The 26,900-nt window shown below is 48.5% G+C and overlaps 1 protein-coding gene across 1 annotated transcript in view; it reads right to left on the bottom strand.

Moving 5' to 3' along the window:
* Window positions 1–5,705: 5,705 nt before the first annotated feature.
* LOC140386421 (transmembrane channel-like protein 3) overlaps window positions 5,706–26,900 on the bottom strand; it is a 107,038-nt gene continuing 85,843 nt past the window's right edge. Inside the window, exons 17-22 of the mRNA XM_072468751.1 lie at window positions 19,576–19,686; window positions 18,635–18,760; window positions 17,948–18,026; window positions 17,799–17,841; window positions 15,239–15,491; window positions 5,706–8,436 (exon numbers count right to left, since the gene is read on the bottom strand). Coding sequence (XP_072324852.1) covers window positions 7,569–8,436; window positions 15,239–15,491; window positions 17,799–17,841; window positions 17,948–18,026; window positions 18,635–18,760; window positions 19,576–19,686 — 1,480 coding nt within the window. The 3' untranslated portion in view covers window positions 5,706–7,568. The remainder of the gene's footprint in view (window positions 8,437–15,238; window positions 15,492–17,798; window positions 17,842–17,947; window positions 18,027–18,634; window positions 18,761–19,575; window positions 19,687–26,900) is intronic.

Genomic DNA, 26,900 nt, shown 5'->3' with positions numbered 1-26,900 from the left:
GCCATTTCCGCCAGCTGGCGGGGCAACAAACGCCATTTCCGCCAGCTGGCGGGACGGAAATCCCTCCGGCGCCGGCCTAGCCCCTCAATGTTGGGCATTCCGCACCTTTGGGCCGGCGCGATGCCTGTCTGATTGGCGCCGTTTTTGGCGCCAGTCGGCAGACATCGTGCCGTTGAGGGAGAATTTCGCCCAAAAGCTCAATTAAACTCTTGTTTGGAGTTGTATCTTAACTTTTTGAATGTTTGTGTAATGTAGAAATTGTAATTTGTCACATAATCAGGTGAAGAGAAATGTAGACAAGGTGGCAGACTTTAATGAATATTTGGATTCATAAAGGCTTAAAATTACTGAGCTCAGAATGAGCTTCCAACTTTGCCAAGGCCCCATGTGGTGCAAGCACTCTCTACAATGGTGCGTTAATTTCACAAAATCTACATTTGATAAATCTACAAATGCCAACGACAAGACTTTACCGACTTGAGAAATAGATAGAACATCTAATTATAAATTCCTCTAACACAGTCATGTTACACCTGAGCCCCATGTGTCCCATTGCTTCCCAATTTTGCAATCTCCTGGGTGAGACAGCTCATTATCAGATCATTATCTTCCCAATGAAACTTGTTCCATTTGAACAAACTGGGCAAGGGATATATTATATTGGCAACAAGGGAAAGTTTGCGATTAAGTGGCTGATGCACGATTAATGTTTAACAAAATTTAAACGATTTAATAATAACACAAAAATTTTTTTAAAGGCGAGTTCATGCGGTAAATTTGATTATTTTGGTTTATGTTTTCCCCACAGGACTGTGACACACATCTCCAGCAGTCCGGCATTCCCTCAGTCTTCTCTGGTGATCACTTGCTAATGAGTATAATTGTCCACCTAAGAAACTCCATGTTACTGGTCATGGGTTCCTTGGATTCTTGCATGGCTGTTGAGCCCAATCCGAGAGCCTCACCTTCAATTGCACACTTGGCAGGTGTTTTTGGGAGGTGGGATTGGCCCTTGGACTGCAGATCGCTGGTATTCCTTTCAGACTCCTTTTCCAGACCTCCTCTTGCCTTCAGGTGTCCTAGAAGAATTGTGTCCCTTCAATCAGGAGGTTCCTCGAAGCAGGTCTTTTCTGAGAAAGGGTCTCCCAGGCATTGGTGTCCATGTTGCATTTCTTGAGGTAAACCTTCAGGGTGCCTTTGAAACGCTTCCTTTGTCCTCTTGTTTGGGAAGATTTGCTTTGGCAATCGGGATTCTGACATCCTAAACACATGTCAGCCCCAGTGGAGTTGGTTTCGGATGGTCATGACCTCGATGCTGGTGCTCTTGGCTTCTTCAAGGATGCTGATGTTAGTATCCCTGTCCTCCCAGCTGCTGCAGAGAATGTCTCAGACAGCGTTGATGTTACCTTGCTAGGGCCTTGAGGTAGTGTCTGTATGTAGTTTCTGAGCAGTTTAGAAGAGTTGGGAGGTTGACTGCCTTGTACATAAGGATCTTGGTGTCAGCACGAATGTTGCGGTCATCAAAGACACACATCTTTTGGCATCCAGAGGGGGTGGTTTGGATACAATGTTGGATCTCTGCCCTGGGGCAAGTTAATAAACGACTTGAGTCTTCTTGAAATTGAGGCTGAGACTGATTCTTCAGTATGCTTCTGTGGAATCATAGAATCCCTATAAGTGCAGAAGGAGGCCTGTTGGCCCAGCGAGTCTGCACTGACCCTCTGAAAGAGCACCCTACCTAAGGGACAGTACGCTGCCCTATCCCTGTAGCTCCTCCTAACCTGGACACTAAGGAGCAATGTATCATGATCAATCGCCTAACCTTCACATCTTTGGATTGTGGGAGGAAATCGGAGCACCCGGAGGAGACCCACGTAGTCAGGGGGAGAACGTGCAAACTTGGGCAGCACGGTAGCATCGTGGATAGCACAATTGCTTCACAGTTCCAGGGTCTCAAGATCGATTCCGGCTTGGGTCACTGTCTGTGTGGAGCCTGCACATCCGCCCCGTGTGTGCGTGGGTTTCCTCCGGGTGCTCCGGTTTCCTCCCACAGTCCAAAGATGTGCAGGTTAGGTGGATTGGCAATGATAAATTGCCCTTAGTGTCCAAAATAGCCCTTCGTGTTGGGTGGGGTTACTGGGTTATGGGGATAGGGTGGAGGTATTGACCTTGGGTAGGGTGCTCTTTCCAAGAGCCAGTGCAGACTCGATGGGCCGAATGGCCTCCTTCTGCACTGTAAATTCTATGTTAATCTATGTTAATCCACACAGACAGTCACCCAAAGCTGGAACCGAACCTGGCTCCCTGGCGCTGTGAGACAGCAGTGCTAACCACTGTGCCATCGTGCTGCACAAGGTGGACTGAGAAAGCTAAGGAGCTGCAACTCCTCGCTGACCAGCACAAAATGGGGGGCTTCTTCAGTGCCACCAAGGCAATACATTGACCCACCACATGAGGCCTCAAAGGGATGGAACTCTCTTGAGAAAAAGAGAAAACATCAGCCTCTGATGGAGAGAACATTTCAAAGAACACCTAAACCATGATATAATCATAGATGAGGTTGTGTTTGAGGAAATTGCCCAACTCCCCATCAAAGATGAGTTTGGACTACCACAAAGAGTGGATGAAGTCAAAGCCGTCATTAAACATATGAAGAATGGAAACGCTGCAGGAGTGGACGGAAGTCCAGTGGAGATTTTCAAACTTGGGGGAGAAATGATCATCCGTCATCTCCAAAGGCTGTTCCTGAAAGTCTGGGACAAACAGAAATTCCTGCCGACCTCAGGGAAGCTGTCATCGCCACTTTCTACAGGAAAGTGCAGGCCAGCAGCACGGTTCAATTCCCGTAACAGCCTCCCCGAACAGGCGCCAGAATGTGGCGACTAGGGGCTTTTCACAGTAACTTCATTTGAAGCCTACTTGTGACAATAAGTGATTTTCATTTCATTTCATTTCATTTTCGAAAGGAGATAAAGTGGACTGTGGGAAAAACTGAGGAATGTCCCTACTCTGCATTGCCCAAATTCTTGCTAGCCGCTTTCTCCCAGTCTCTGAAGAAGTCCTGCCACAAAGCCAGTGTTTTGGCATTTAAAGGCGGCACGGTAGCACAGGGGTTAACACTGTTGCTTCACAGCTCCAGGGTCCGCGGTTCGATTCCTGCTTGAGTTCTACCCGTTCTCCCTGTGTCTAAGTGGGTTTCCTCCGGGTGCTCCGGTTTCCTCCCACAAGTCCTGAAAGACATGCTTGTTAGGAGAATTGGACATTCTGAATTCTCCCTCAGTGTACCTGTACAGGCGCCGTAGTGTGGCGATGAGGGGATTTTCATGGTAATTTCATTGCAGTGTTAATGTAAGCCTACTTGGGTCAATAATAAAGATTATCATAATAGTGGCCCCTTTGGCCAGGCTTGCCACCCCCGGAACACCCCCACCAGTGCCCCCAGCCCCCACCAAAGACCCCCGCTGCCTGCAGATCGGCTCTCCCCTCCCCCCCCCCCCCCTCCCCCCCGACTGTGGCAGCGCTGGACATAGTCCGCAGCTGCCACGCCGAGTTTCCGAATATAAATACCTGAGTGACCGACGCCGACGGTAACTCTGCCCATCGGGGACGGAGCATCGGGAGGAGGGCCTCTGGTAACATCCTGAGGCCGTCTCGACGGCATGCGGTGTACTCCTAGAGTTTGCCGTTTTGAAGGGGGCGGGGCATCGCAAAAACAGCGACACCCCTGATTTCGGTGCCAACATGGATTCTCCACCCGATTGCCGAACGCGATTTCGGCGTCGGAGACCGGCGAATCCCACCCGCTGTCAAAGACCGGCTGTCCAGAGAAATTCATCAACATCCTCTGACTCCTACACGACAAGATGTCGGCGACAATCCTCACCGACGGAAATAAGACAGAAAGAAGCCTTTGAGGTCAAGAATGGGGTTAAGCAGGAATGTGTCATCACCCCACCCTTTTCTCCAATTTCATCTCCACCATTCTTCGCCTTGTCGAGAGCAAACTTCCCAGCGGAGTGGACATCGTCTCCAGGATGGACGGAAAACCTTTCAATCTCAACCGGTTGAAATCCAAGAAGAAAACGGCACCGATGGCGCTCGTGGAACTTCAGTATGCAGGTGACATCAACATCTCCACGCTCAGAAGATAATCTCCAAACTAATCCCTCAGAACTGCAGAGTTGGGAAATATTTCAGTACTATATATTTTTAAAATAACCATAATAATAATCATTTTTATTGTCTTAAATTGGCTTACATTAACACTGCGATGAAGTTACTGTGAAAATCCTTTAGTCGCCACACAGATCTGGACACCTGGACGCTGATCTGGAATTTTTTAAATGAAGGGTCAGATGTTGATCTTTGGACTGGGAGAAAGTCCACCTTTTTTCAAGAAATCAGCTGACCAGCTGCCCAGGGGGGCAGAGCAGTTTGTTTGTTTAGAACTGCAATCACTTTAATTGATGGGGAAAAAAACTGGTAAAGGGTTTACTGGAAATCACATGACAGGGACAAGCTTTAAGTTTTGGACCTGTTGTTTTTAAAATCAATGGGCTGGTTTCTACGGTCCCCCAACAATTTGCTGGCAGCGGGATTCTCAAATTCTGCCGCTTGTCAATGGGATATTCCGATGAAGTCACCCCGCCCCACCGGGGAACCCACTTTGGGGGTGGGGGGGAGCCCCATCCTGGTTGTAGTGTCAGCCTAGCCTTTCTGCCCAAGTTTGTAATCTGGAACTTGAGCCCACAACCATCTGGCTTCAAGGCAGACATGCTAAAAACAAGGCGGTTCTTTGTCATAACTCCTCCTCCTGGCTGGTCTCCGATGCTCTGTCGAGCTGCCCATTATCATATAATTTACAGTGCAGAAGGAGGCCATTCGGCCCATCGAGTCTGCACTGGCTCTTGGAAAGAGCACCCTACCCAAGGTCAACACCTCCGCCCTATCCCCATAACCCAGTAACCCCACCCAACACTAAGGGCAATTTTGGACACTAAGGGCAATTTATCATGGCCAATCCACCTAACCCGCACATCTTTGGACTGTGGGAGGAAACCGGAGCACCCGGAGGAACCCCACGCACACACGGGGAGGATGTGCAGACTCCGCATAGACGGTGACCCAAGCCGGAATCGAACCTGGGACCCTGGAGCTGTGAAGCAATTGTGCTATCCACAAGGCTACCGTGCTGCCTGTTCTTTCCTACCTGAGTGATAGCAGCTAATTCCCTGTAAGCCAGCTCCCTGCGCACTCCCAATGCATCATGCACTATGTAAATATCTAATATATATATATGTATCAAATTATGTGAATTAGTTTATCTCACTTGGAATCATAGAATCACGACAATGCAGAAGGAGGCCATTCAGCCCATCGAGTCAGCACCAACCCTCTGAAAGAGCACCCTACCTTGGCCCACTTCCTCGCAACCCCACCTAACCTTTGGAAAATTTTGCATGGCCAATCCATCTAACCTGCACATCTTTGAAGTGTGGGAGGAAACTAGAGCACCCGGAGGAAACCCACGCAGACATGGGGAGAATGTGCAAACTCCATACAGACAGTCACCCAAGGTCAGAATCGAACCTGGGTGCCTGGCACTGTGAAGCAGCAGTGCTAACCACTATGCCACCGTGCCGGGGCAGAGTCAGACACACCGTTGTACCATTCTGGTACTGATCAAGCAACAAGAGATGACATGGTCATTTTTAAGGAATTCCTTTTAATTAATATTTAGTATTTCAAGACCTGAGCAACACAAATATCAGTCTTAAATTCAGACTGAAGGCTACAAACATGCAACAGATAATCTATGAATACATACTGTATGAGTTACAGAAACAGTTGATTTGAAGGTCGAAAGATTGAGTAGTTTTATGGTACATTTTCATTCAAGTTGCAACTGACATGCTGTAAAATCAGTTCTTTTGTCGCTAAGTTCACATTCAAATTTATATTGCACAGAATAAAAATTATATACACAAACCTCCTATTACCGCTAAGAGGTCTAGATCTGAATTCCCTCTGCAAAATTCTCCACCTCTCCTTCCCGTCCAAAGATGTGCCAGTTGGTGGTTTGGCCATGCTAAATTGCCCCATAGTGTCCAAAAGTTAGGTGGGGAATGGGGTTACAGGGCTAGGGCGGTGGAGTGGGCCTCAGTAGAGTGCTCTTTTGGAGGGTTGGTGTAGACTCGATAGCCTCTTTCTGCATTGTAGGGATTCTATGAGGAGCGGGCGTAGGACATTTGGCCCCTCGAGCCTGCTCCACTAGACCATGGCTGATAACTTTGTGGCTCTGTCAAGTTCTGTTTCATAAAATGCTCCAGTGAGGCACCCTGGGATGGTTTACTAAGTTAAAGGTGTTTTATAAATGCATTAAAGACACTTATAAAATTCTAACAGGACTAGACAGGGGAGATGCAGGGAAGATGTTCCCAATGATGGGTGTGTCCAGAACCAGGGGTCACAGTCTGAGGATTCAGGGTAAACCATTTCAGACAGAGATGAGGAGCCATTTCTTCACTCAAAGAGTGGTGAGCCTGTGGAATTCATTACAACAGGAAATAGTTGATGCTAAAACATTGAATATATTCAAGAGGCGGCTAGATATAGCACTTGGGGAGAATGGGATCAAAGGCTATTGGGAGAAAACAGGATTAAGCTATTGAGTTGGATGATCAGCCACGATCGTGATAAATGGCGGAGCAAGCTCGAAGGGCCAAAAGGCCTCCTCCTGCTCCTATCTTCTGTGTATCTGTGTATATGTATGTTGGTGCCGTTAAGGGAATATTTGGGCCAATTTTCTGAGTGAGTGCACCCCACCCAGAATCTTGCAACTGGCCACTAAGTGCAGGCTCCTTGTTCTCTTAAAAAAAAAGTGATTAATGAGAGGATCATTTTTGATCCTTTTTAGCTCAGGAACGATAGTTCCTTTAAATGTCATGGACACTTGCAGGTTCACAGGGGTAAATCTATATTACCTCAGAAGAGCTCACCTGTGGCTCACGGTTCCATACCCTTTACCTGTGATATATGTATCTGACAGTGAAGTTCTTTCCTGGTTTTGATTGATCTAGTTTGTAAAACAATGATCAGCATCTCCTGTTTTGTTCATTTTGAGAAGGTTACAGCAAATTTAACACTGGGGTAGGAGAAGGCTATTCAGCCCCTCAAGTCTGTTCCACTATTTAATTAGATCCTGGCTGATCTATGTTTGAAGTCCTTTAGCCTCCCTTTGATCTACATTCCTTCATACCCTAACCCAACAAAAAAACAATCTCAGTTTAGATTGACAGGAATATTAACTCTGAATCTGATCACCGAGCTTCTATACTACATACATTTACCTAGAATTTACAAGCAATGGGCCATTCAGTCCATCAGCTCTACGTCAGTGCTTGTGCTCCATACAAGCCTCCTCCCAGCCCAAACCATTTGACATATCCTTCAATTCCATTATTCCTCATGCACATATCTAACTTCTCCTTAAGTATTCTTCACCTAAGCTACTTATGCCATAGCTCACTTGGTAATGTTTGTCCTGATGTGTGTGCGAAGGGACTGGTCTAGACATTTGAACATATCAAATCATTTGCCTCTGCCACATTTAGTTCAATGTTTCCTCTTGACTTGGTTCTACTTGGTTTTTCATTGGAAGATTTCAAGTACTTGTCCTTGCTGTGGATGACTTGGATGTACTGGTCGGTGCTGCTGTTCTGTTGATCGCTGCTTGATGCTATCGATACGGAGTCCGATTCGGTCAATGACTGGTCTGCTTTGTGCTTTGTTTTCCATTTGACGTGAGCCCCTCCGCTTTGCTTGGTAGGTAATGGACCTTTGCTATTCCGCTGAGCATGTGATGACCCAGGCCCCCCATGATCCTGTAGTGGTTCAGCGTCTTCATACTCATACCGTATCTGGGCCAGGTCCTTCCCGATCAATATTCGACTGTCTTTGCTATCCCCGATGTAGAAGCGAGTTGGTTGGTGGAGATCAGACAGTGAGTGCGGGCGAGGTGACCTGCTAAATGTACCTTGCTCTACCTCCTCCTCGTCCTCCTCCTCCTCTTCGCTGAAGTGTAGTTGAGGGTTTGTTCTATGTGCTCCATGGACTACGTACCTTTTCAGATTTCTTGGCAACATTTCCACCACCCCCCTGGACTCATCCACCTTATAATGCTTTGGGACTCGAGTTGCTGGGCGGATGAATCTCTTCCTTGGCTCACGCTCATTGACGAGTATATAACGTGCCGTGTGCACTCGGCGGCCCAAAATCATCTGTGGAGCCCCCTCTGAGGGTGAATAGTGCAGTGGTCTGGCGCAGTTCCTAAATGGGGCATCGGGACGAATATCTTCAGGTAATTTGGTTGCCCGGCTGGAGGACAGCTTTCCTCGATAATGCCCACTTGTGGCTCCCTGCAAGACACCTGGATTCCTAGTGAGAGATTAAACATAAAGATTCAGTAATTAATAAACTCACAGCCAACTAGAGATCATGAAAATAAATATTTTCCACAGCTGCGGCTTTTTTTTAAAGCATGTTATTAAATCCTATTTTTCAGGGTTGTTCTTCCTGGCATGACCCCTGAATAAAATTCCTGTATCCAACAGGGGAAGAGGCTGCCATTTTTAAAGTACAAATTATAGAGTGAGTATTGGTAGCACAGTGTCAGCCAATGAATTAGAGGCAGGGCAGGATTTACACGAAACATAGTCTACGGTAAACAGAGTCTATATTACCCCAAACAGTAAACAGAGTCTATTTTACACCAAACTGTAAACAGAGTCTATTTTACTCCAAACAGATACATATAGTCTATTTTACACCAAACAGTAAACAGAGTCTATTTGCAATAGTTATTTGGTAACAGTATAAAACAAATCCAGACCAAAACCACAGCAGAAGGTACAGCAAAATCTCCTAATAAAGGCAGGACCATTTCTCCAGCAAATCGCAATGAGAGCAGGGTAGTTACGTAGTATAAATTATGGGCAGGATTCTCCCACTGTGTTGCGTCTGATGCCGATCCGGGCACAACGGGTGAATCGCGGGTGAGGCCCAAATCGCGATTCATGCTGGGTGTGAACCATTTTGTAATTCACCCGCCCACTCCCGATGCCGAGATCTGGATCTCGCTCAAAAATGACAAGAAGATCAATCAGCCTAATTTACAATAATTTCAATCTCATTAGCAAGATTGAAGTTGAATACAGTAGCCTCCTGAGAGTCATCCGACTCCCCAGCGAGACGTCATTGTTTAGTACTCCTCTACAAAAACAGGAACCTGATTCAATGACTAATGAGGAGAAATGAGGAGGTGAGCAGCCCTTTCATTTACCAGCATGCAGCTCAAGGGCATCGGAACTGCTGCCCCAGTCCTCGGAGGGTGGGGGGCTTTGTGTCTGTGAGGCCTTTAAGCCATCTTTAAATACTGTGGCGACTCATTACAGGGGCAACCACAGCTGCCGCCTGGTCTGTCCTACCAAACTCTCCCAGGACAAAGCTCTGCTGCGGCTTCTCTTATGAAAGTCAACTTCACCCCCTGTGACCGTGAGCAGCCTCTAGCTTCACAGCTGAAGGCTACACCAAAGGAGGGATTAGTCTTGTTAGTGTGATAGCACTTCACGCTCCTGAACTCTCAAGTGCCTCCTTGAAGGAACAGGTGCCTTATCTGAGGTCCATTAGTGAACTGGATATTCTGCAACCTTTGATACTTTTACCTGTACTCTAGGAGCATCAACACCATAGAGGCAGTTGCCAACAATCAAACACTAAAGAGTAGGGCTTCACCACAGAGGACCTTCTTGCTGCCAAAGGGTAAGTGTCTGAATGAGCAGAGGGCAGCTGAGCAAGGCCTCCCTAATGTTCCTGACAGAGATATGGGCTCCTGATCTGGCCAGGGGTGAATGTGTTTGGGAGGTTTGCCAGCACAGTGGATGGCACTCAGTGAAGACAGGACAATCATAGTCAAGGTGGGAGAGACAAGACTCCTGGGAGGAAGCCCTAATTTATTGTCAGTCTCTCTCCTTCTCCAATTCCTTCCAGATACAAAAATATCTGCAAAGGTCGGTCCAGCGGAGTCTGTCCCCGTTGTGCTGGTCGCAGACAAGGCGGGCAGACGCCGAAGAAGGCAGCAAGGCCTTTACAGGTTGGATGTGACACCCCATGTGCTGGGGGCTGCCCTGAAGACTGGGCCATCCATCAGGCTAAGGAGGGACCCAGAAGGGGAGACCAGCACTGGACCAACGTGTACATGAGCCATTGGTCTTTTCCTGAGCTGACCGACAGCACATGCCGCAGGACTCTGCCTCTCAATAGAGAGACATTGAGGCACCTGTGCCACATCCTCGCGAACATGGCACAGCATGGAGGAGGAGGACACCTGCTTCTGGTGGCCAAGAAGGTCATTGCAGCACTAAATTTTGACACCATCAGGAAATTCCAGGGCTTGAGTGGGGACCTGTGTGGCATTTCGCAATCTTCAGCCCACATGTGCTCTACATGCCCGGGCATCCAACTATATCATCTTTGACCTGTACCAGGCCCACCAACATTCCGGGCTGCGGTTTTGCCTCAATCACCGGAATGCCCCAGGTCCAGGGGGCGATCAATGCATGCATGGCTCCCTGCAAACACCGGGGCATCAGAGAGTGCCCTATATTAACAGAAAGGGGTTGCACTCCCTGTATGTTCAGATCGCATGTGACCACCACATCCACATCATTCATGTGTGTGTCTGCTACCAGGGAGCATGCATGACAGCTACATTGTAGGGCACCCGGAGGCCTCGGTGTCTTTGAGGACCACGTCAGGATAACGTGTTGGCTCGTGGGGGACAAAGGATACCTGTTGAGGTCATGGCTGATGATGCCAGTGCGGAGGCCTGAGATCGAGGCAGAACCCCGATGTAATGAACAGGGACAGCATGGTAGCACAGTGGGGTAGCACTGTTGCTTCACAGCTCCAGGGTCCCAGGTTCGATTCCTGGCTTGGGTCACTATCTGTGTGGGGTCTGCACGTTCTCCCCGTGTCTGTGTGGGTTTCCTCCGGGTGATCCGGTTTCCTCCCACAAGTCCCGAAAGACGGGCTGTTAGGTAATTTGGACATTCTGAATTCTCCCTCTGTGTACCCAAACAGGTGCTGGAATGTGGCGACTAGGGCTTTCCACCGTAACTTCATTGCGGTGTTAATGTAAGCCTACTTGTGACAATAAAGAATATTCTATAATCCTACATTTTCAGTGGGGAAACCATGGAAAAAGGAACAAGAATCAGAGAAAGATGACAATGTAACAGCACTGATTCTCCACCCCTGACTCTTTAGACTGGGATTATCCAGTTTCCCCCCCGGCAGGTTTTCTGCTGGCGGAAGGGGCTCGCCATTGGCCGCTGGCAGGATCTTCCAGTCCCGTTGAAGTCAATGCCCATTTGCATTGCCTATTGGGCGCGCACCAGGGAACCTGCCGCAACGGGGGAGTCTCCTTCGGTGGGACCAGAAGATCCCACCAGTGGGCAGGGCCGGAAAATCCCACCCTTAGTGAATGTAGGTCCCCGCTATGTGATTAGGGCCGGTATTCTCTGTTGCGAGTCTGCCCCGCTACCGCTGCTCGGGGGGAACACGGATTGTGAAAATCACTCTTTGCTAATTTTTCAAGGTGTTGCGCCAGTTGTTGTGGTCCATGTCGGTACCAACAACATAGGCAAGTCTAGGAAAGAGGACCTGTTTAGAGATTATAAAGAGCTAGGATTCAAATTAAAAAACAGGTCCTCAAGGGTCATAATCTCCGGATTACTGCCCGAGCCACGTGCAAATTGGCATAGGGAGGCAAGAATAAGGGAAGTTAACACGTGGCTGAAAGAGTGGTGTGGGAATGAGGGGTTCCTTTTCATGGGACACTGGCATCAGTTTTGGGACAGGGGGGACCTATACCGTTGGGATGGTCTCCGCCTGAACCGAGCTGGGACCAGTGTTCTGGCGAAAAGAGTAAATAGGGTGGTCAATAGGACTTTAAACTAGAGATCGGGGGGGAAGGGAAAGTCAGGGAACCAAGAGGTGAAGTAATCAGCGGGGAGCGTAGCTGCTTAGGAATACAAAAAAACACGAACAGACAAAACTCAAGAGTGGTTACGATTGTTCCCATCCCACAAAATATGACACAGTGTATGGAAAGGCTCAGTAAACCAAGGTCCACTACACTAAGAAAACAAAAAGGGACGGTCAATAGAGAATTAGAGGTGCTATATTTAAATGCGCGCAGTGTACGGAGCAAGGTAGATGAGCTTGTGGCCCAGATTGTGACTGGCAGGTATGATGTGGTAGGCATCACAGAGACATGGTTGCAGGAGATTCAGGACTGGCATTTAAACATCCAGGGATTCACAACCTATCGAAAAGACAGAGAGGTGGGCAGAGGGGGCGGGGTTGCCTTGTTAATTAGGAATGAAATTAAATCAATAGCACTAAACGACATAGGGTCAGATGATGTGGAGTCTGTGTGGGTATAGTTGAGGAACCACAAAGGCAAAAAAACCATAATGGGAGTTATGTACAGGCCTCCTAACAGTGGTCAGGACCGGGGGCACAAAATGCACCACGAAATAGAAAGTGCATGTCAGAAAGGCAAGGTCACAGTGATCATGGGGGACTTCAATATGCAGGTGGATTGGGTAAATAATGCTGCCAGTGGACCCAAGGAAAGGGAATTCATTGAATGTTTACAGGAGGGCTTTTTGGAACAGCTTGTGATGGAGCCCACGAGGGAACAGGCCATCTGGACTTAGTGTTATGTAATGAGCCAGACTTGATTAAAGATCTTAAAGTAAGGGAGCACTTAGGAGGCAGTGATCATAATATGGTCGAATTCAATCTCCAATTTGAAAGAAAGAAGGTAGAATCAGATGTAAAGGTGTTACAGTTAAATAAAGGTAACTACAGGGGCATGAGGGAGGAACTGACGAAAATCAACTGGGAGCAAAGCCTAGTGGGAAAGACAGTAGAACAGCAATGGCGGAGGTTCTGGGAGTAATTGAGGACACAGTACAGAGGTTCATCCCAAAGAAAAGAAAGGTTATCAGAGGGGGGATTAGGCAGCCATGGCTGACAAAGGAAGTTAGGGAATGCATTAAAGCAAAAGAGAAAGCCTATAATGTGGCAAAGAGTAGTGGGAAGTCAGAAGATTGGGAAGACTACAAAAACAAACAGAGGATAACAAAAAGAGAAATAAGGAAAGAGAGGATCAAATTTTTAAGGTAGGCTAGCCAGTAACATTAGGAACGATAGTAAAAGTTTCTTTAAATACATTAAAAACAAACGGGAGGCAAAAGTTGACATTGGGCCGCTCCAAAATGACGCTGGTAATTTTGTGATGGGAGACAAGGAAATAGCTGAGGAACCGAATAAGTACTTTGCATCAGTCTTCACAGTAGAAGACATGAGTAATATCCCAACAATTCCGGAGAGTCAAGGGGCAGAGTTGAATACGGTAGCCGTCACAAAGGAGAAAGTGCTAGAAAAACTAAGAGGTCTAAAAATTGATAAATCCCCGGGCCCAGATGGGCTACATCCTAGAGTTCTAAAGGAGATAGCTGAAGAAATAGTGGAGGCGTTAGTTATGATCTTTCAAAAGTCACTGGAGTCAGGGAAAGTCCCAGAGGATTGGAAAATCGCTGTTGTAACCCCCCTGTTCAAGAAGGGAACAAGGAAAAAGATGGAAAATTATAGGCCAATTAGCCTAACCTCGGTTGTTGGCAAGATTCTAGAATCCATTGTTAAGGATGAGATTTCTAAATTCTTGGAAGTGCAGGGTCGGATTAGGACAAGTCAGCATGGATTTAGTAAGGGGAGGTCGTGCCTGACAAACCTGTTAGAGTTCTTTGAAGAGATAACAAATAGGTTAGACCAAGGAGAGCCAATGGATGTTATCGATCTTGACTTCCAAAAGGCCTTTGATAAGGTGCCTCACGGGAGACTGCTGAGTAAAATAAGGGCCCATGGTATTCAAGGCAAGGTACTAACATGGATTGACGATTGGCTGTCAGGCAGAAGACAGAGAGTTGGGATAAAAGGTTCTTTTTCGGAATGGCAACCGGTGACGAGTGGTGTCCCGCAGGGTTCAGTGTTGGGGCCACAGCTGTTCTCTTTATATATTAACGATCTAGATGACGGGACTGGGGGCATTCTGGCTAAGTTTGCCGATGATACAAAGATAGGTGGAGGGGCAGGTAGTATGGAGGAGGTGGGGAGGCTGCAGAAAGATTTAGACAGTTTAGGAGAGTGGTCCAAGAAATGGCTGATGAAATTCAACGTGGGCAAGTGCGAGGTCTTGCACTTTGGAAAAAAGAATAGAGGCATGGACTATTTTCTAAACGGTGACAAAATTCATAATGCTGAAGTGCAAAGGGACTTGGGAGTCCTAGTCCAGGATTCTCTAAAGGTAAACTTGCAGGTTGAGTCCGTAATTAAGAAAGCAAATGCAGTGTTGTCATTCATCTCAAGAGGCTTGGATTATAAAAGCAGGGATGTACTTCTGAAGCTTTATAAAGCATTAGTTAGGCCCCATTTAGAATACTGTGAGCAATTTTGGGCCCCACACCTCAGGAAGGACATACTGGCGCTGGAGCGGGTCCAGCGGAGATTCACACGGATGATCCCAGGAATGGTAGGCCTAACATACGATGAACGTCTGAGGATCCTGGGATTATATTCATTGGGGTTTAGGAGGTTGAGGGGAGATCTAATAGAAACTTACAAGATAATGAATGGCTTAGATAGGGTCGATGTAGGGAAGTTGTTTCCATTAGCAGGGGAGACTAGGACCCGGGGGCACAGCCTTAGAATAAAAGGGAGTCACTTTAGAACAGAGATGAGGAGAAATTTCTTCAGCCAGAGAGTGGTGGGTCTGTGGAATTCATTGCCACAGAGGGCGGTGGAGGCCGGGACGTTGAGTGTCTTTAAGACAGAAGTTGATAAATTCTTGATTTCTCGAGGAATTAAGGGCTATGGAGAGAGAGCGGGTAAATGGAGTTGAAATCAACCATGATTGAATGGTGGAGTGGACTCGATGGGCCGAATGGCCTTACGTCCGCTCCTATATCTTATGGTCTTATGGTCTAAACTGTGTCCATTTCATAGTGAATCTTCATAGAAGGCATTTAGTAACCTAAACTTTTTCTCACAGCGTAGTAATTTAGAGTAATCAATCATTCATGGGTGGAGGAATCCAAGAAAGAGTGCTGACCTCTGGAAGATGTGTTCACGCCTGTGTTTTTGTCCGGCTGGATTTGGAGGTAGACTGGGAACCTGGGTGACATCCACTGCATGAGCCACCTGTTGTGAGATGGTCTGGATGTCACTCCCGGCACTGAGCGGGGAGTCAAAGTTGGTGACGCTTCCGTTCCTCCGAGGTGAGGACTGTAGGGAGGATTCGTGGCTGGTGGCATCACTTTCATGTTCAGTCTTCTTGTCGCCATCCTCCAGATGTTGGAATCGTGCTGAAAAGGGAGAAAAACCTCCAGAGATTATAATCTCCGCATGTTGTTCATTTATTCCAAAACAATTGCCCTGGGTAAAACAGGGGCAGTACTGTGGGCTTATCCAATGCATTGGTTTGATGGTGAGCAACTCTCCCGGCCCCCAGAAGGTTGTATCTAAAATCCATAAATTGGCTCCACATAATTTTCTGCCCATGTACAATTAATAATTAAACTTTAGAAAATGTAATAGGTATAATAATGAAAGGAGGCTTGGTGTAATCCCATCTCGTTCCAACTTCTGCTTCTCTTGCCATCTACCCAATTAAGATATTTTTCTACGGCAACTGCTGGACAAGATAAGGCCAAGGTTCATCTCGTTCATCATTGACCATCCAGAGAGTTGCATGATCGGACAATAATGGAGTTGTTGACTTCACGTGGCAATCAATCTTTATCAACTGGTGTAGAATAGACCAGGGCAAAATTTCTGTGGGAACAGAGGTCCAAAATTCCTCTCAAAAACACCACACCCACCATGCGCCATGTCTCAAAATACTCAAATGCTGTAACCCAAAGTACTATTTTTTAATGAAATTTGTCTAGTTTGCATTTCCATGAGTCAATGTGAGCTGTGTCCAATGTCTCCCTGGATAGAACCTCTTCCATAGACCCATCACTCACTCACTGAATTGTTTCCAAAGATTAGTCTGGAATTTACCCTCTTTGAAATGTAGGTTGTGTCCTATAGTTTTAGTATTCATTTTAATTCTAGCCATTCAGTTCAATCAGCCAACCAGTGGGTCATACAGCCCATGCATCTGGCATCATGCCGGCACTGAAATTCAAGTGGAACTGCTTCCTTAACCTTTTGTTCAAATGTTTAAGATAATTTGCCTTTCTGATGACCTCAAACCACCCTCAAATTCTCCACACATTTTGATATCAGAGGTCATTTTGGATGCGTGGCTGAATTCCTAAGATCCAAAACCACTTATCTCAGCAGGGGGCTGCATTTATAGTTTGATCGTTTTAAGAGGTTATTGAAGGTTATCTGTTTTTGATGTGGTTGGTGAAATAGATGTTTGATTTTATAACAGACTGAGCACTTGAGGGGATCGAATTTCTGAATGGCTTTTATGCATGTTTTTTTTCAGTTTGAAGTGTATTTAAATGGCAGCTCTATTTGATTGTTAGAAGTTATTTTCTCCATTCCAAGGGCATAGCTACTGAGATCTGTGCATTAGCAGATGCTGGGTGAGTGTCGAAAAGATATAATGGGCGCATGGAGGATACACGGGGAAGTGGAAGTGGCATGGCTAATATGAGAGGGCATGGAGGCTGCATGGGATCATGATGGGACATGGAGGTGGTGTTGGAATGAGGAGGAATGGGAGCATGGAGGTAGCATAGGGAAAATGAGGGGGAATGGAGGGGTGAGGGTTAGAAGGCATTAATTAATAAAACTGGGTCAATGGCCCAGAAGTTTGGAAGTGGGCATTATAGCCTGCCAGCCTTGCCATCTTCCCACCTCTGCTGCTGACTCAAGCTTCCCTCAGAAACGCTGGGCCTGATTCCATCTTACATTCGCCTCTCCGGAATGGAAATGTGATGGGTGGGGTCTTGTTAAAAAGAGACAGGATCACCAGACCAAAAAGTTACTCAAATTAACCTTCCCTCCTCCCCCACCAAGATCCGGCCCAACGTGTTGGCGAGGTGCTGATACTCCAACATGTGTCAGCACATTCCCAAGGAATTTTATTCCTATTTCTGATTGGACACATCCTGGACACATCCAGATTGCCAGTAATATGAATGGCTCTGAGATAAGGAGGTGGGAGTCTCCGACCCCCCAGCCCCGTGTTTCTCGGCATTAGCTGCTGATGGGAGTCTCTCTTCCCGCTGCTTAGTCAATAGGATTTCACATAAAAACCACCCTATGCCACTGGGAACCCCATGGGCGGGGATGGGCTGCCAGTGGGAAAAGTGAATCCCGATGGCCGGAGAATTCCATCCAGGATCTTTACAATATTACTCTGATTCTCTGAACTATCCTTCCTAGAAGAGGGAACACAGGTTTGTGGAGTGTGTGCCGTAATCATTCACATTAACAGTGATCTCGGTCTCTCCCCTAATTTTCCTGTGTGTCACATTAACCAGGAGCTTCATTCTCCTAAATATCCCTTGGTCTGACCAAGTGCTAGCCACTGTGCCACCATGGTGACAGAAAATATAAACAGAAGTTCCCATGCAATGTAATTTCGCCTCGGTCAAATGTGGTGCATGAGTTGAGACATTTGTGAGATACGGAGCAAGGAACTCTCCTACCGACTGCCATCTGGAATACTTTCTTTTTATCCTCCGTTCTTTCCTGCAGGTAGAATGAACACAAATGTTCACATTACTTCTCTGCTCTAATGGGATTACAATGTGTGAGAGCATCCCAAAGATTTCAAAAGGTCAAATATAATACGTACAACTTGCAGTTGCATCCTCAGCTGATTATTGGTAAATTTCAGCGAGCGTGCAATTGACTGGAGATAATAAATCAGCATGCTAGAGGGAGAGAGGGAGCCAATCAATTAACAGGAATACATATAAAGCATCTTAATAATAATCTGCAAAATATACATACGTATACATTCAATGTACACTATGCATAATATATACATTTCTTTCTCTCTGGATTGAATACATTAGTGTAATATGTAAGGATTAGCTCTTTGCTTGGTTTACCCTGATGTTCTGACCAATATTCGTCCCTCAATGATCATTAAAACAAATGATTGGGTAATGTGTTTCATTGCTTTGTGGAGCTCTGTGTGTGCAAATCGGAAGCTGCATTTCACGTATTATAACTATGACTACACGTGCGAACGAACTCATGGCCGCAAAGGTGTTCCGAGGACGTGTGAATTGTAATAGAAATGTAACTCTGCTGTTGGCTCTCGCTGACTAACAATGAACTATTAAACAGTAGAAATAAAGAGTGATAAGTTCCAAACGATGCTCCAAACCTCGGTTGATTCCGCAAACCCTTCCCTGCGGTTTTTAAAATTTAAATTCGCTCCTGTTGCAAGCGTGCACAAAAGTCAATGAATACAGTGAAGTTTATGACTTCTAAAGCCATAAATAAAGCCACACTTGGCTATATTCGTACTTACAAAAGTAGCAGCAGGGCAGGAAGTGCCACTACAGGGCTCGTCACATAGCCCATCACAGTGTTGAACCAGACAGGGAAGTCATTGACTATCGTCTCAGACACAATGTCATAAATTTTATCTTGACCGCTGTTTAAAAAGAACAAAAATCTGCATTACCATTGCTAGAAGACCATAAGACGTAGGAGCATTAGTAGGTCATTCGGCCTGTCAAGTCTGCCCCATTCAATGAGATCATGACTGATCTGATAAGTTAATCCTCAACTCCACTTTCCCGCCTTATCCCCATAACCCTTGATTCCCTTACTGATTAAAAATCAGTCTACCTCAGCCTTGAACATACTGAATGACCCAGACTCTACAGCTCTCTGCGGTAATTAATTCCACAGATTCACCAAGAGAAGAAATTCCTCCTCATCACTGTCTTAAATTGCTGTAATGCTACTTCCATACACGAGGACTGGGAATCTCCGGTTGTCGGGACCCTTTTTCCAGCCGGCACAAACCCCCGCCCATGGGTTTCCCAATGGCGTGGGGTGGCTTCAATGGGAAATTCCATTGACAAGCGGCGGGAAGAGAGAATCCTGTCAACAGCGAACGGCCGCCGCCGAGAAACATGCAGCTGGGGGACTGGAGAATCCAGCACAGGGCTTCTGTTCTGTCATGGACAAGCAAGAATCTTTTAATAAAGACTTGGTATTAAAAACCCATTACCAGGGCAGCACGGTGGCATAGTGGGTTAGCCCTGCTGCCTCACGGCGCCGAGGTCCCAGGTTCGACTCCGGCTCTGGGTCACTGTCCGTGTGGAGTTTGCACATTCTCCCCGTGTTTGCGTGGGTTTCGCCCCCACAACCCAAAGATTGAACACGCTAAATTGCCCCTTAATTGGAATAAAATAATTGGGTACTCGAAATTTATTTAAAAAAAGAAAAGAAAAACATTACCTAAATGGCCCACAGGTCGGCGATGGTCTATATCTTGCAATAGCGAAGACGGTTGGTAGCATACACAAGAAGAGCATGAACAGGGTCATGGCTAGATAGAAATTGTTCGACCTGGGAGGGAAATAAAACACAATATGATCAAAACATCTGCTGTTTATCACCACTGCCTTGCAAAAATGGAATAATATTGTGGAGACTCTGCTTCCATGGATTGTAACTCAATGAAGAGTATGAGTTGAAGGATGGGGTGGAAAGTCAGTGCCTTTGCATCATGTCACTGCTAATTTTTAGACAACTAAAATCTTAAATATGAAAGCAACGTGTTACAATTGCTGGAAATCGGAAAAAGATATTGCTGGTAATATTCTCTAAGGAGAGAGAGAGTTAAAGTTGAGCCTTAATGGTCTCTTACCAGAATAAAAATCTTCCACCTCCACACTCAAGGGGAGGCACGGTGGCACAGTAGTTAACACTGCTGCCTCACAGCACCAGGAACCCAGGTTCAATTAGGCTTTGGTGACTGTGTGGCGTTTGCACATTCGCCCCGTTTCTGCATGGGTTTCCTCCGGGTGCTCCGGTTTCCTCCCACAGTCCAAAGACATGCAGGTTTGGTGGATTGGCCACACTAAATTGCCCCTTAGTGTCCAATGGTTAGGTGGGATTACAGGGATAGAGCAGGGTAGTGGGCCTGGATAGGGTGCTCTTTCAGAGGATCGGTGCAGACTTGATGGGCCGAATGGCGTCCTTCTGCACTATAGGGATTCTAAGATTCAATTCTCCACTGGACAGGGAGGTTGTATGCTCAAAGTGTAGTTTTTAAAAGAAATAAATTTAGTGTACCCAATTATTCTTTTCCAATTAAGGGGCAATTTAGCATGGCAAATCCACCTAACCTGCACATCTTTGGGTTGTGGGGGTGAATCCCACACAGGCACGGGGAGAATGTGCAAACTCCACACAGTCAGTGACCTAGGGCCGGGATCGAATCCGAGTCCTCAGCATCGAAGGCAGCAGTGCCACCGTGCCGCTCAAAGTGCAATCTTGATGAATTCATCCTCTTGAATCATTCTCAGTGAGTTGAGTGAGGCCTTGTTGATTTAGATCTTGCACACATGGGTGTAGAAAAGAGACTCAGGTTTAAAAATCTTCAGGTGAGGTTAGAGATTCCAAGAAATGCCACCTCATTCTGCACAGAATACAATATTACTGGCACAGAAGGAGGCCATTCGGCCCACTGGGGCTGAGCCAGCTCTTTGAAGGAGCTATCTGAATAGTCCCACACCCCTATTGTTTTTTTATCATTCTGCATTCTGTTCTTTTCCAATATATATTCAATTTCCTTTTTAATGTTATCTTTGAATCTGCTTCCACCATCCATTCAGGTGGTGCATTCCAGATCTTAGCAACTCGCTGGATAAAATAATTTCCCCAATTTTCTCAAATCTGTTTCCTCTGGTTGCCAACCCTCCATGAGACAAGCTGAATGCATCCTTACCATGAGCAGCTGATATTCCACTGATTAACTCTCTCAGAAGGCCTGAATCAATAATTGGTTTACACCTGGATGGGGATGGCACAAGCACGACCTACCCCTTAAACCCAAGGATGTTGCTGAAAACCTCACTTGTGACTTTCTTCCCTTGAGATTTTACTATTCTAAACCACTCCTGACCACTTTCAACCATCTCTAAACTTAAGCTCACCCAGAACTCTACTGCCCATACCTGGCTCGCACCAGATCCCTTCAACCCCTGTGCTCACTGACTTCCATTGGCTCTCAATTTGACAACACCTCAATTTTTGAATTATCGTCCTTTTAAAAAAAAATCCCTCCATGGCCTTGACCCGCTCCTTCAGCCCCACAACCCTCCGGGATATCCGCACTCCTCTAATTTGACCTCTTGATCATTCCGGATTTTAATTGCTCCCACATTGTTCTTTGTGCCTTTAGCTCCGTAGGCCCCAGCTCTGAAACTCCCTCCCAAACCTCCCATTCCTCCTTTAAGACGCTCCTTAAAAAGGGCAACTTAGACCAAGCATTTGGTCTTCTACTCTAAAATCTCCTCACGTAACTCAGTCCTCCTGTGAAAGGCCTTGGACATTTATTACTTTAACGATGATATCGAAGTACAGGTTGCAGTCACTGAATAAATTTGGGGAAAGTACTCTAAGATGCTTACCTAATATCTCTAACTTGCTTTAGAAACATAAAAACAAAAAAATATAAACAGGAGGAAGCCATTCGGTCCTTCAAGCCTATTCCACCATTTACTATGGTCATGGGTGATCATCCAACTCAGTAACCTGTTCCCGCTTTCCACCTAAATCCTTTGATCTCTTTAGCCCCAAGAGCTATACCTAACTCCTTCTTGAAAACACATAGGGCAGGGTTCTCTGTTGGCCGACGCCAAAATCGAGAAAGGCAATTGGATGGAGACTGTGTTTTGACGCCAAAATCATGGTGGGCACCAGGTTCACGCTAAATCGCAATTCTCTGAGTTCTACGCCATTTACATGCCATTAGCGGGCTATTCTCTGGGGTCTCCGGAATTCTCCGCGTCCACTGGGGGGAATTTGGGATGGCGAGGTTCACTTGTGCCTTTAAAAATCAGGAAACTGACACCATGGCTGATGAGGGAGAGAGAGGAGGTAAGAGAGGAGGTAGGATACGCAGAGGTATGACCGTGGGCTGCCAGTCCTGACACTGGCCAGGTTGGCAGAGGGATGGGATTCCCTGCTAGGGCCGGGGGGTTTGATGATGGGGTGACGGGTCATGGGGCAGGGGTGACACCCCCACTGGACTGGGGCGTTGTCCAGGCACGGACCGCCATTGCCGCAGCCTGCAAGTCAGCCATCTTGCTGCGCACCCCACTCACCACCCAACTTGGCCCCTGGTTCTGCAGAGTGCCACCGGCCATATGGGTGGCCCCACCACACCACCCCCCACACCCCAGACCACCCCCTCCACCCCACCATTCCAGCCCCCACCCCCTGCCATACCATTCCCCCCTTCCAACCCACCTCCCCGGCACCCCAGCCCCCATCCCTGCACCCCACCCTCCGCCATCGACATCACGCGGTCTACCGAAGGGCAACGGCCACAGTAGCACCCACGGGGGGGTGCTGGACAGGGGCCATAGAGCGTTCCGCTGGCAAGGGCAGCATGAACTGATGGCAACCCCGGCAGCAGGGATGGGAACCAGAGGCCCCCATGGTGCTGGGATGGCAGAGCGGGGGGGGGGTGGGGGGGGGGGGTGGGGGGTGGGGGAGGGGGACATGCGGGGGCATAGTCTGTAGTCCCCTCCAGGGCCACTGTATGGCCCGGTGTACCTGCTTTGGCCTTTCACCCCCTGCAGACAATGGATATACAACCAGCAATGGTGGCCTTCATCCTAGTTGCCATAGCTCTGGGGGATGCACTGCGGCTGTACGAACTGGAGCTGCTCAAGGAGGAGGAAGCTGCAGCAGCGGAACCTGCCGCAGAGGAACAGGAGACAGCCGGCGATGATGGAGAGCCGCCCGCCCAACAGGACGAGGAGGAAAAGGAGGTGCAAAGGAGGCACCGCATGAGTCCTCATGTGTACCAACAGTGCCTGTGATTCGAGGACCAGGCATGCCGAAGACTCCGGCTGAGCAGGGGAACTGCCAGATCATGGCGCATCTGGCTCCACGGGGGAATGAGGAGGACACTTCCTCCCGGTCGTCGTCGAGGTGTTGGTCACTGATGCTCAATCAATAACACCAGAAGCGAGATTGGAGACAATTGAAGGCTTTATTGTACTAGATGTTTCCCCCAGAAACGCAGGTACAGAATGCAGCTGCTGGGGAGACACAGGCTCTTATACTCCGCCTTACTGGGTGGAACCAGCAGGCAGGCTTCACCAATGAAATAGCAGTCTCAGGTACCTCCCACACCAATGGTCTTACAGCATTATTCAGGGTACCATAATACCTCTAATACCGACTACCACATTCACCCCCTGTTAAAAAAAAGAGTCCGGCGGGGGTGGTGGTCTCGCGTTACACAGTAGTAGAGGTTGAGGTTATGGTGGTACGCGGTATACGTTAGCACAGTGTTTTGCCTCGTTACATGTCGCAACTACTTACAGTATTTATTTACAGTCAGAATGAAACAATTAGTCGATCGGGGGCCCTGGTCGTCCTCTGCGATCGTCGTAGCTTCGGCGGTGATGCAGGTGCCAGCTCGGGCATCCGTGGCTCCGGAAGCGTGCCTTCGGCTTCTTCGGCAGCTTCATCAACCCTAGATGGGACCGTTGGGAGGACCAATCCCCCTGGGAAGGGGGTGGCTGTGGGGTGCGCTGGTGGGAGGGAGGGTGGGGTCGGTGGTGGAGGTGTGGGTGGGGATCCAGCAGGCGCCAGGTCCCGTAGGGAGACTGTATCCTGTCAGCTGTCGGGGTACGCCACATAGGCGTATTGAGGGTCAGCGGGAAGGAGATGGACCCTCTCGACCAATGGGTCCGACTTGTTCGCCCGCACGTGTTGCGGAGCAGGATGGGTCCAGGGGCTGTCAGCCAGGTTGGGAGCGAGGTCCCGGAGGAGGACTTCCTAGAGAAGACGAGGAGATGTTCGTGAGGTGTTTGGTTGGTCCTGGTACACAGCAGTGACCGGATGGAGTGCAGAGCATCCGGGAGGACCTCCTGCCAGCGGGGGACTGGGAGATTTCTGGACCGTAGGGCCAGTAGGACGGTCTTCCAGACCGTTCCGTTCTCCCTCTCAACCTGTCCGTTTCCCCAGGGGTTGTAACTGGTCGTCCTGCTCGAGGCAATGCCCTTGCTGAGCAGGAATTGACGCAGTTCGTTGCTCATGAAGGAGGACCCCTTATCGCTGTGCATGTAGGCGGGGAAACTGATACTGTGGAGGGCTTTTATGACGGTGGCTGTGGTCATGTCGGGGCAGGGGATGGCGAATGGGAACCGGGAGTACTCGTCAATCACGTTCAGGAAGTGCGTGTTGCGGTCGGTAGAGGGGAGGGGCCGTTTGAAGTCCATGCTGAGGAGTTCAAAGGGACAGGAAGCGTTTATCAGGTGTGCTTTCTCTGGCCTGTAGAAGGGCGGTTTGCACTCCGCGCAGATTTGGCAATTCCTGGTGGCGGTCCTGACCTCCTCGATGGAGTAGGGAAGGTTGCGGGTCTTGATGAAATGGAAGAATCGAGTGACCCCCGGGTGGCAGAGGTCCTCGTGGAGGGCCCAGAGTCGGTCCACTTGTGTGTTGGCACATGTGCCGCAGGATAGGGCATCAGGGGACTCGTTTAGCTTCCCGGGACGATATAAGATCTCATAGTTGTAGGTGGAGAGTTTGATCCTCCACCGTAAGATCTTATCGTTCTTTATCTTGCCCCGCTGTGCATTATCGAACATGAAGGCCACCGACCGTTGGTCAGTGAGTAGAGTGAATCTCCTGTCGGCCAGGTAATGCCTCCAGTGCCGCACAGCTTCCACTATGGCCTGGGCCTCCTTTTCAACTGAGGAATGGCGGATTTCTGAAGCATGAAGGGTGCGTGAGAAGAAGGCCACGTGTCTGCCCGCTTGGTTGAGGGTGGCCGCCAGAGCTACGTCGGACGCGTCGCTCTCGACTTGGAAGGGGAGGGATTCGTCGATGGCGTGCATCGTGGCCTTTACGATGTCCGCTTTGATGCGGCTGAAGGCCTGGCGAGCCTCTGCCGACGGGGGAAAAACTGTGGATTGAATTAGTGGGCGGGCCTTGTCCGCGTAGTTGGGGACCCACTGGGTATAATACAAAAAAAATCCCAGGCAGCGTTTCAGGGCCTTGGCGCAGTGGGGGAGGGGAAACATGTGTTCAGGGTCTGGGCCTATAATTCCATCATGCACTACGTAGCCGAGGATGACTAGACGGTCGGTGCTGAACACGCATTTGTCCTTGATATATGTTAGATTAAGGATTTTTATGGTATGGAGGAATTTTCGGAAGTTGGTGTCGTGGTTCTGTTGGTCGTGGCCACAGATGGTGATGTTATCGAGGTACGGAAACATGGCCCGCATACCGTACCAGTCAACCATTCGGTCCATCTCTCATTGGAAGACCAAGACTCCATTTGTGACACCGAAGGGAACCCTTAGGAAGTGGTAGAGCCGCCCATCTGCTTCGAATGCAGTGTATTTCTGTCGCTAGGGCGGATGGGGAGCTGGTGGTAGGCGGACTTGAGATCCACCGTGGAAAAGACCTTGTATTGTGCAATCTGGTTGACCAAATCTGATATGCGGGGGAGAGAGTACTCGTTGAGCTGCATATACCTGTTGATGGTCTGACTATAAACAATGACCATCCTATGCTTCTCCCCGGTCTTTACGACCACTACTTGTCCTCTCCAGGGACTGTTGCTAGCCTCAATAATACCTTCCTTCAGTAACCGCTGGACTTCCGACCTAATGGAGGTCCGGTCCTGGGCACTGTACCGTCTGCTCCTGGTGGTGACGGGTTTACAATCCGGGGTGAGGTTCGCAAACAGGGAAGGCGGATCGACTTTGAGGGTCGCGAGGCTGGAGACATTGAGGGGGGGGTATAGGGCCGCCGAATTTAAAAGTTAAGCTCTGGAGGTTACATTGGAAGTCTAACCCTAGGAGCGTGGCAGCGCAGAGGTGAGGAAGGACGTAGAGCCGGTAATTTTTAAACTCCCTTCCCTGGACTGTGAGGTTCGCGATGCAGAACCCTTTGATCTCTACCGAGTGAGACCCGGAGGCCAGGGAAATTTTTTGGTTAACTGGGTGGATGGGAAGAGAACAGCGCCTTACCGTATTGGGGTGTATGAAGCTCTCTGTGCTCCCGGAGCCGATCAGGCAGGATGTTTTATGCCCATAGATGAGCACGGTCGTCGTAGCAGTTGAGAGTGTTTGGGGCTGAGACTGGTCTAGGGTCACCCAGGCAAGTCGTGGCAAAAGTTGGATGTTTTCCTCGGGTGGTGTGTGGTCATCCGAGTCGGGGTCCTGAGAGTCCAGCCAAGATGGCGGCGCCCACTGGTCGCACATGGCTGGAGGTGTACAAGATGGCGGCGCCCTTCCGTCGCACGTGGTCCCCGGGGAACAAGATGGCGGCACCCGGAGGCCGCACGTGGGTCTGGAGAAGGAAGATGGCGGCATCCGCTGGCCGCACGTGGCTCGTGGAGAGAGTTGTGGTGGTGGTCCCGGTTCGCCCCGGGAGACCGCGGCGACCACCTGGGCCTGGCATAATGCCACAAAATGGCACTTTTTGCCGCACCCTTTGCAGATGGATGAGCGGGCCGGGCAGCGCTGCCGGGGGTGCTTGGCATGCCCGCAAAAATAGCAGCGGGGCCCCCCGGAGTTGCCCGG

The sequence above is a fragment of the Scyliorhinus torazame genome, chromosome 12 (genome assembly GCF_047496885.1).
Source record: "Scyliorhinus torazame isolate Kashiwa2021f chromosome 12, sScyTor2.1, whole genome shotgun sequence".
In the NCBI taxonomy this organism is placed as follows: domain Eukaryota; kingdom Metazoa; phylum Chordata; class Chondrichthyes; order Carcharhiniformes; family Scyliorhinidae; genus Scyliorhinus; species Scyliorhinus torazame.
Note: the sequence above shows the minus strand (reverse complement) of the source record. Positions and strands in the feature narration are given on the sequence as shown.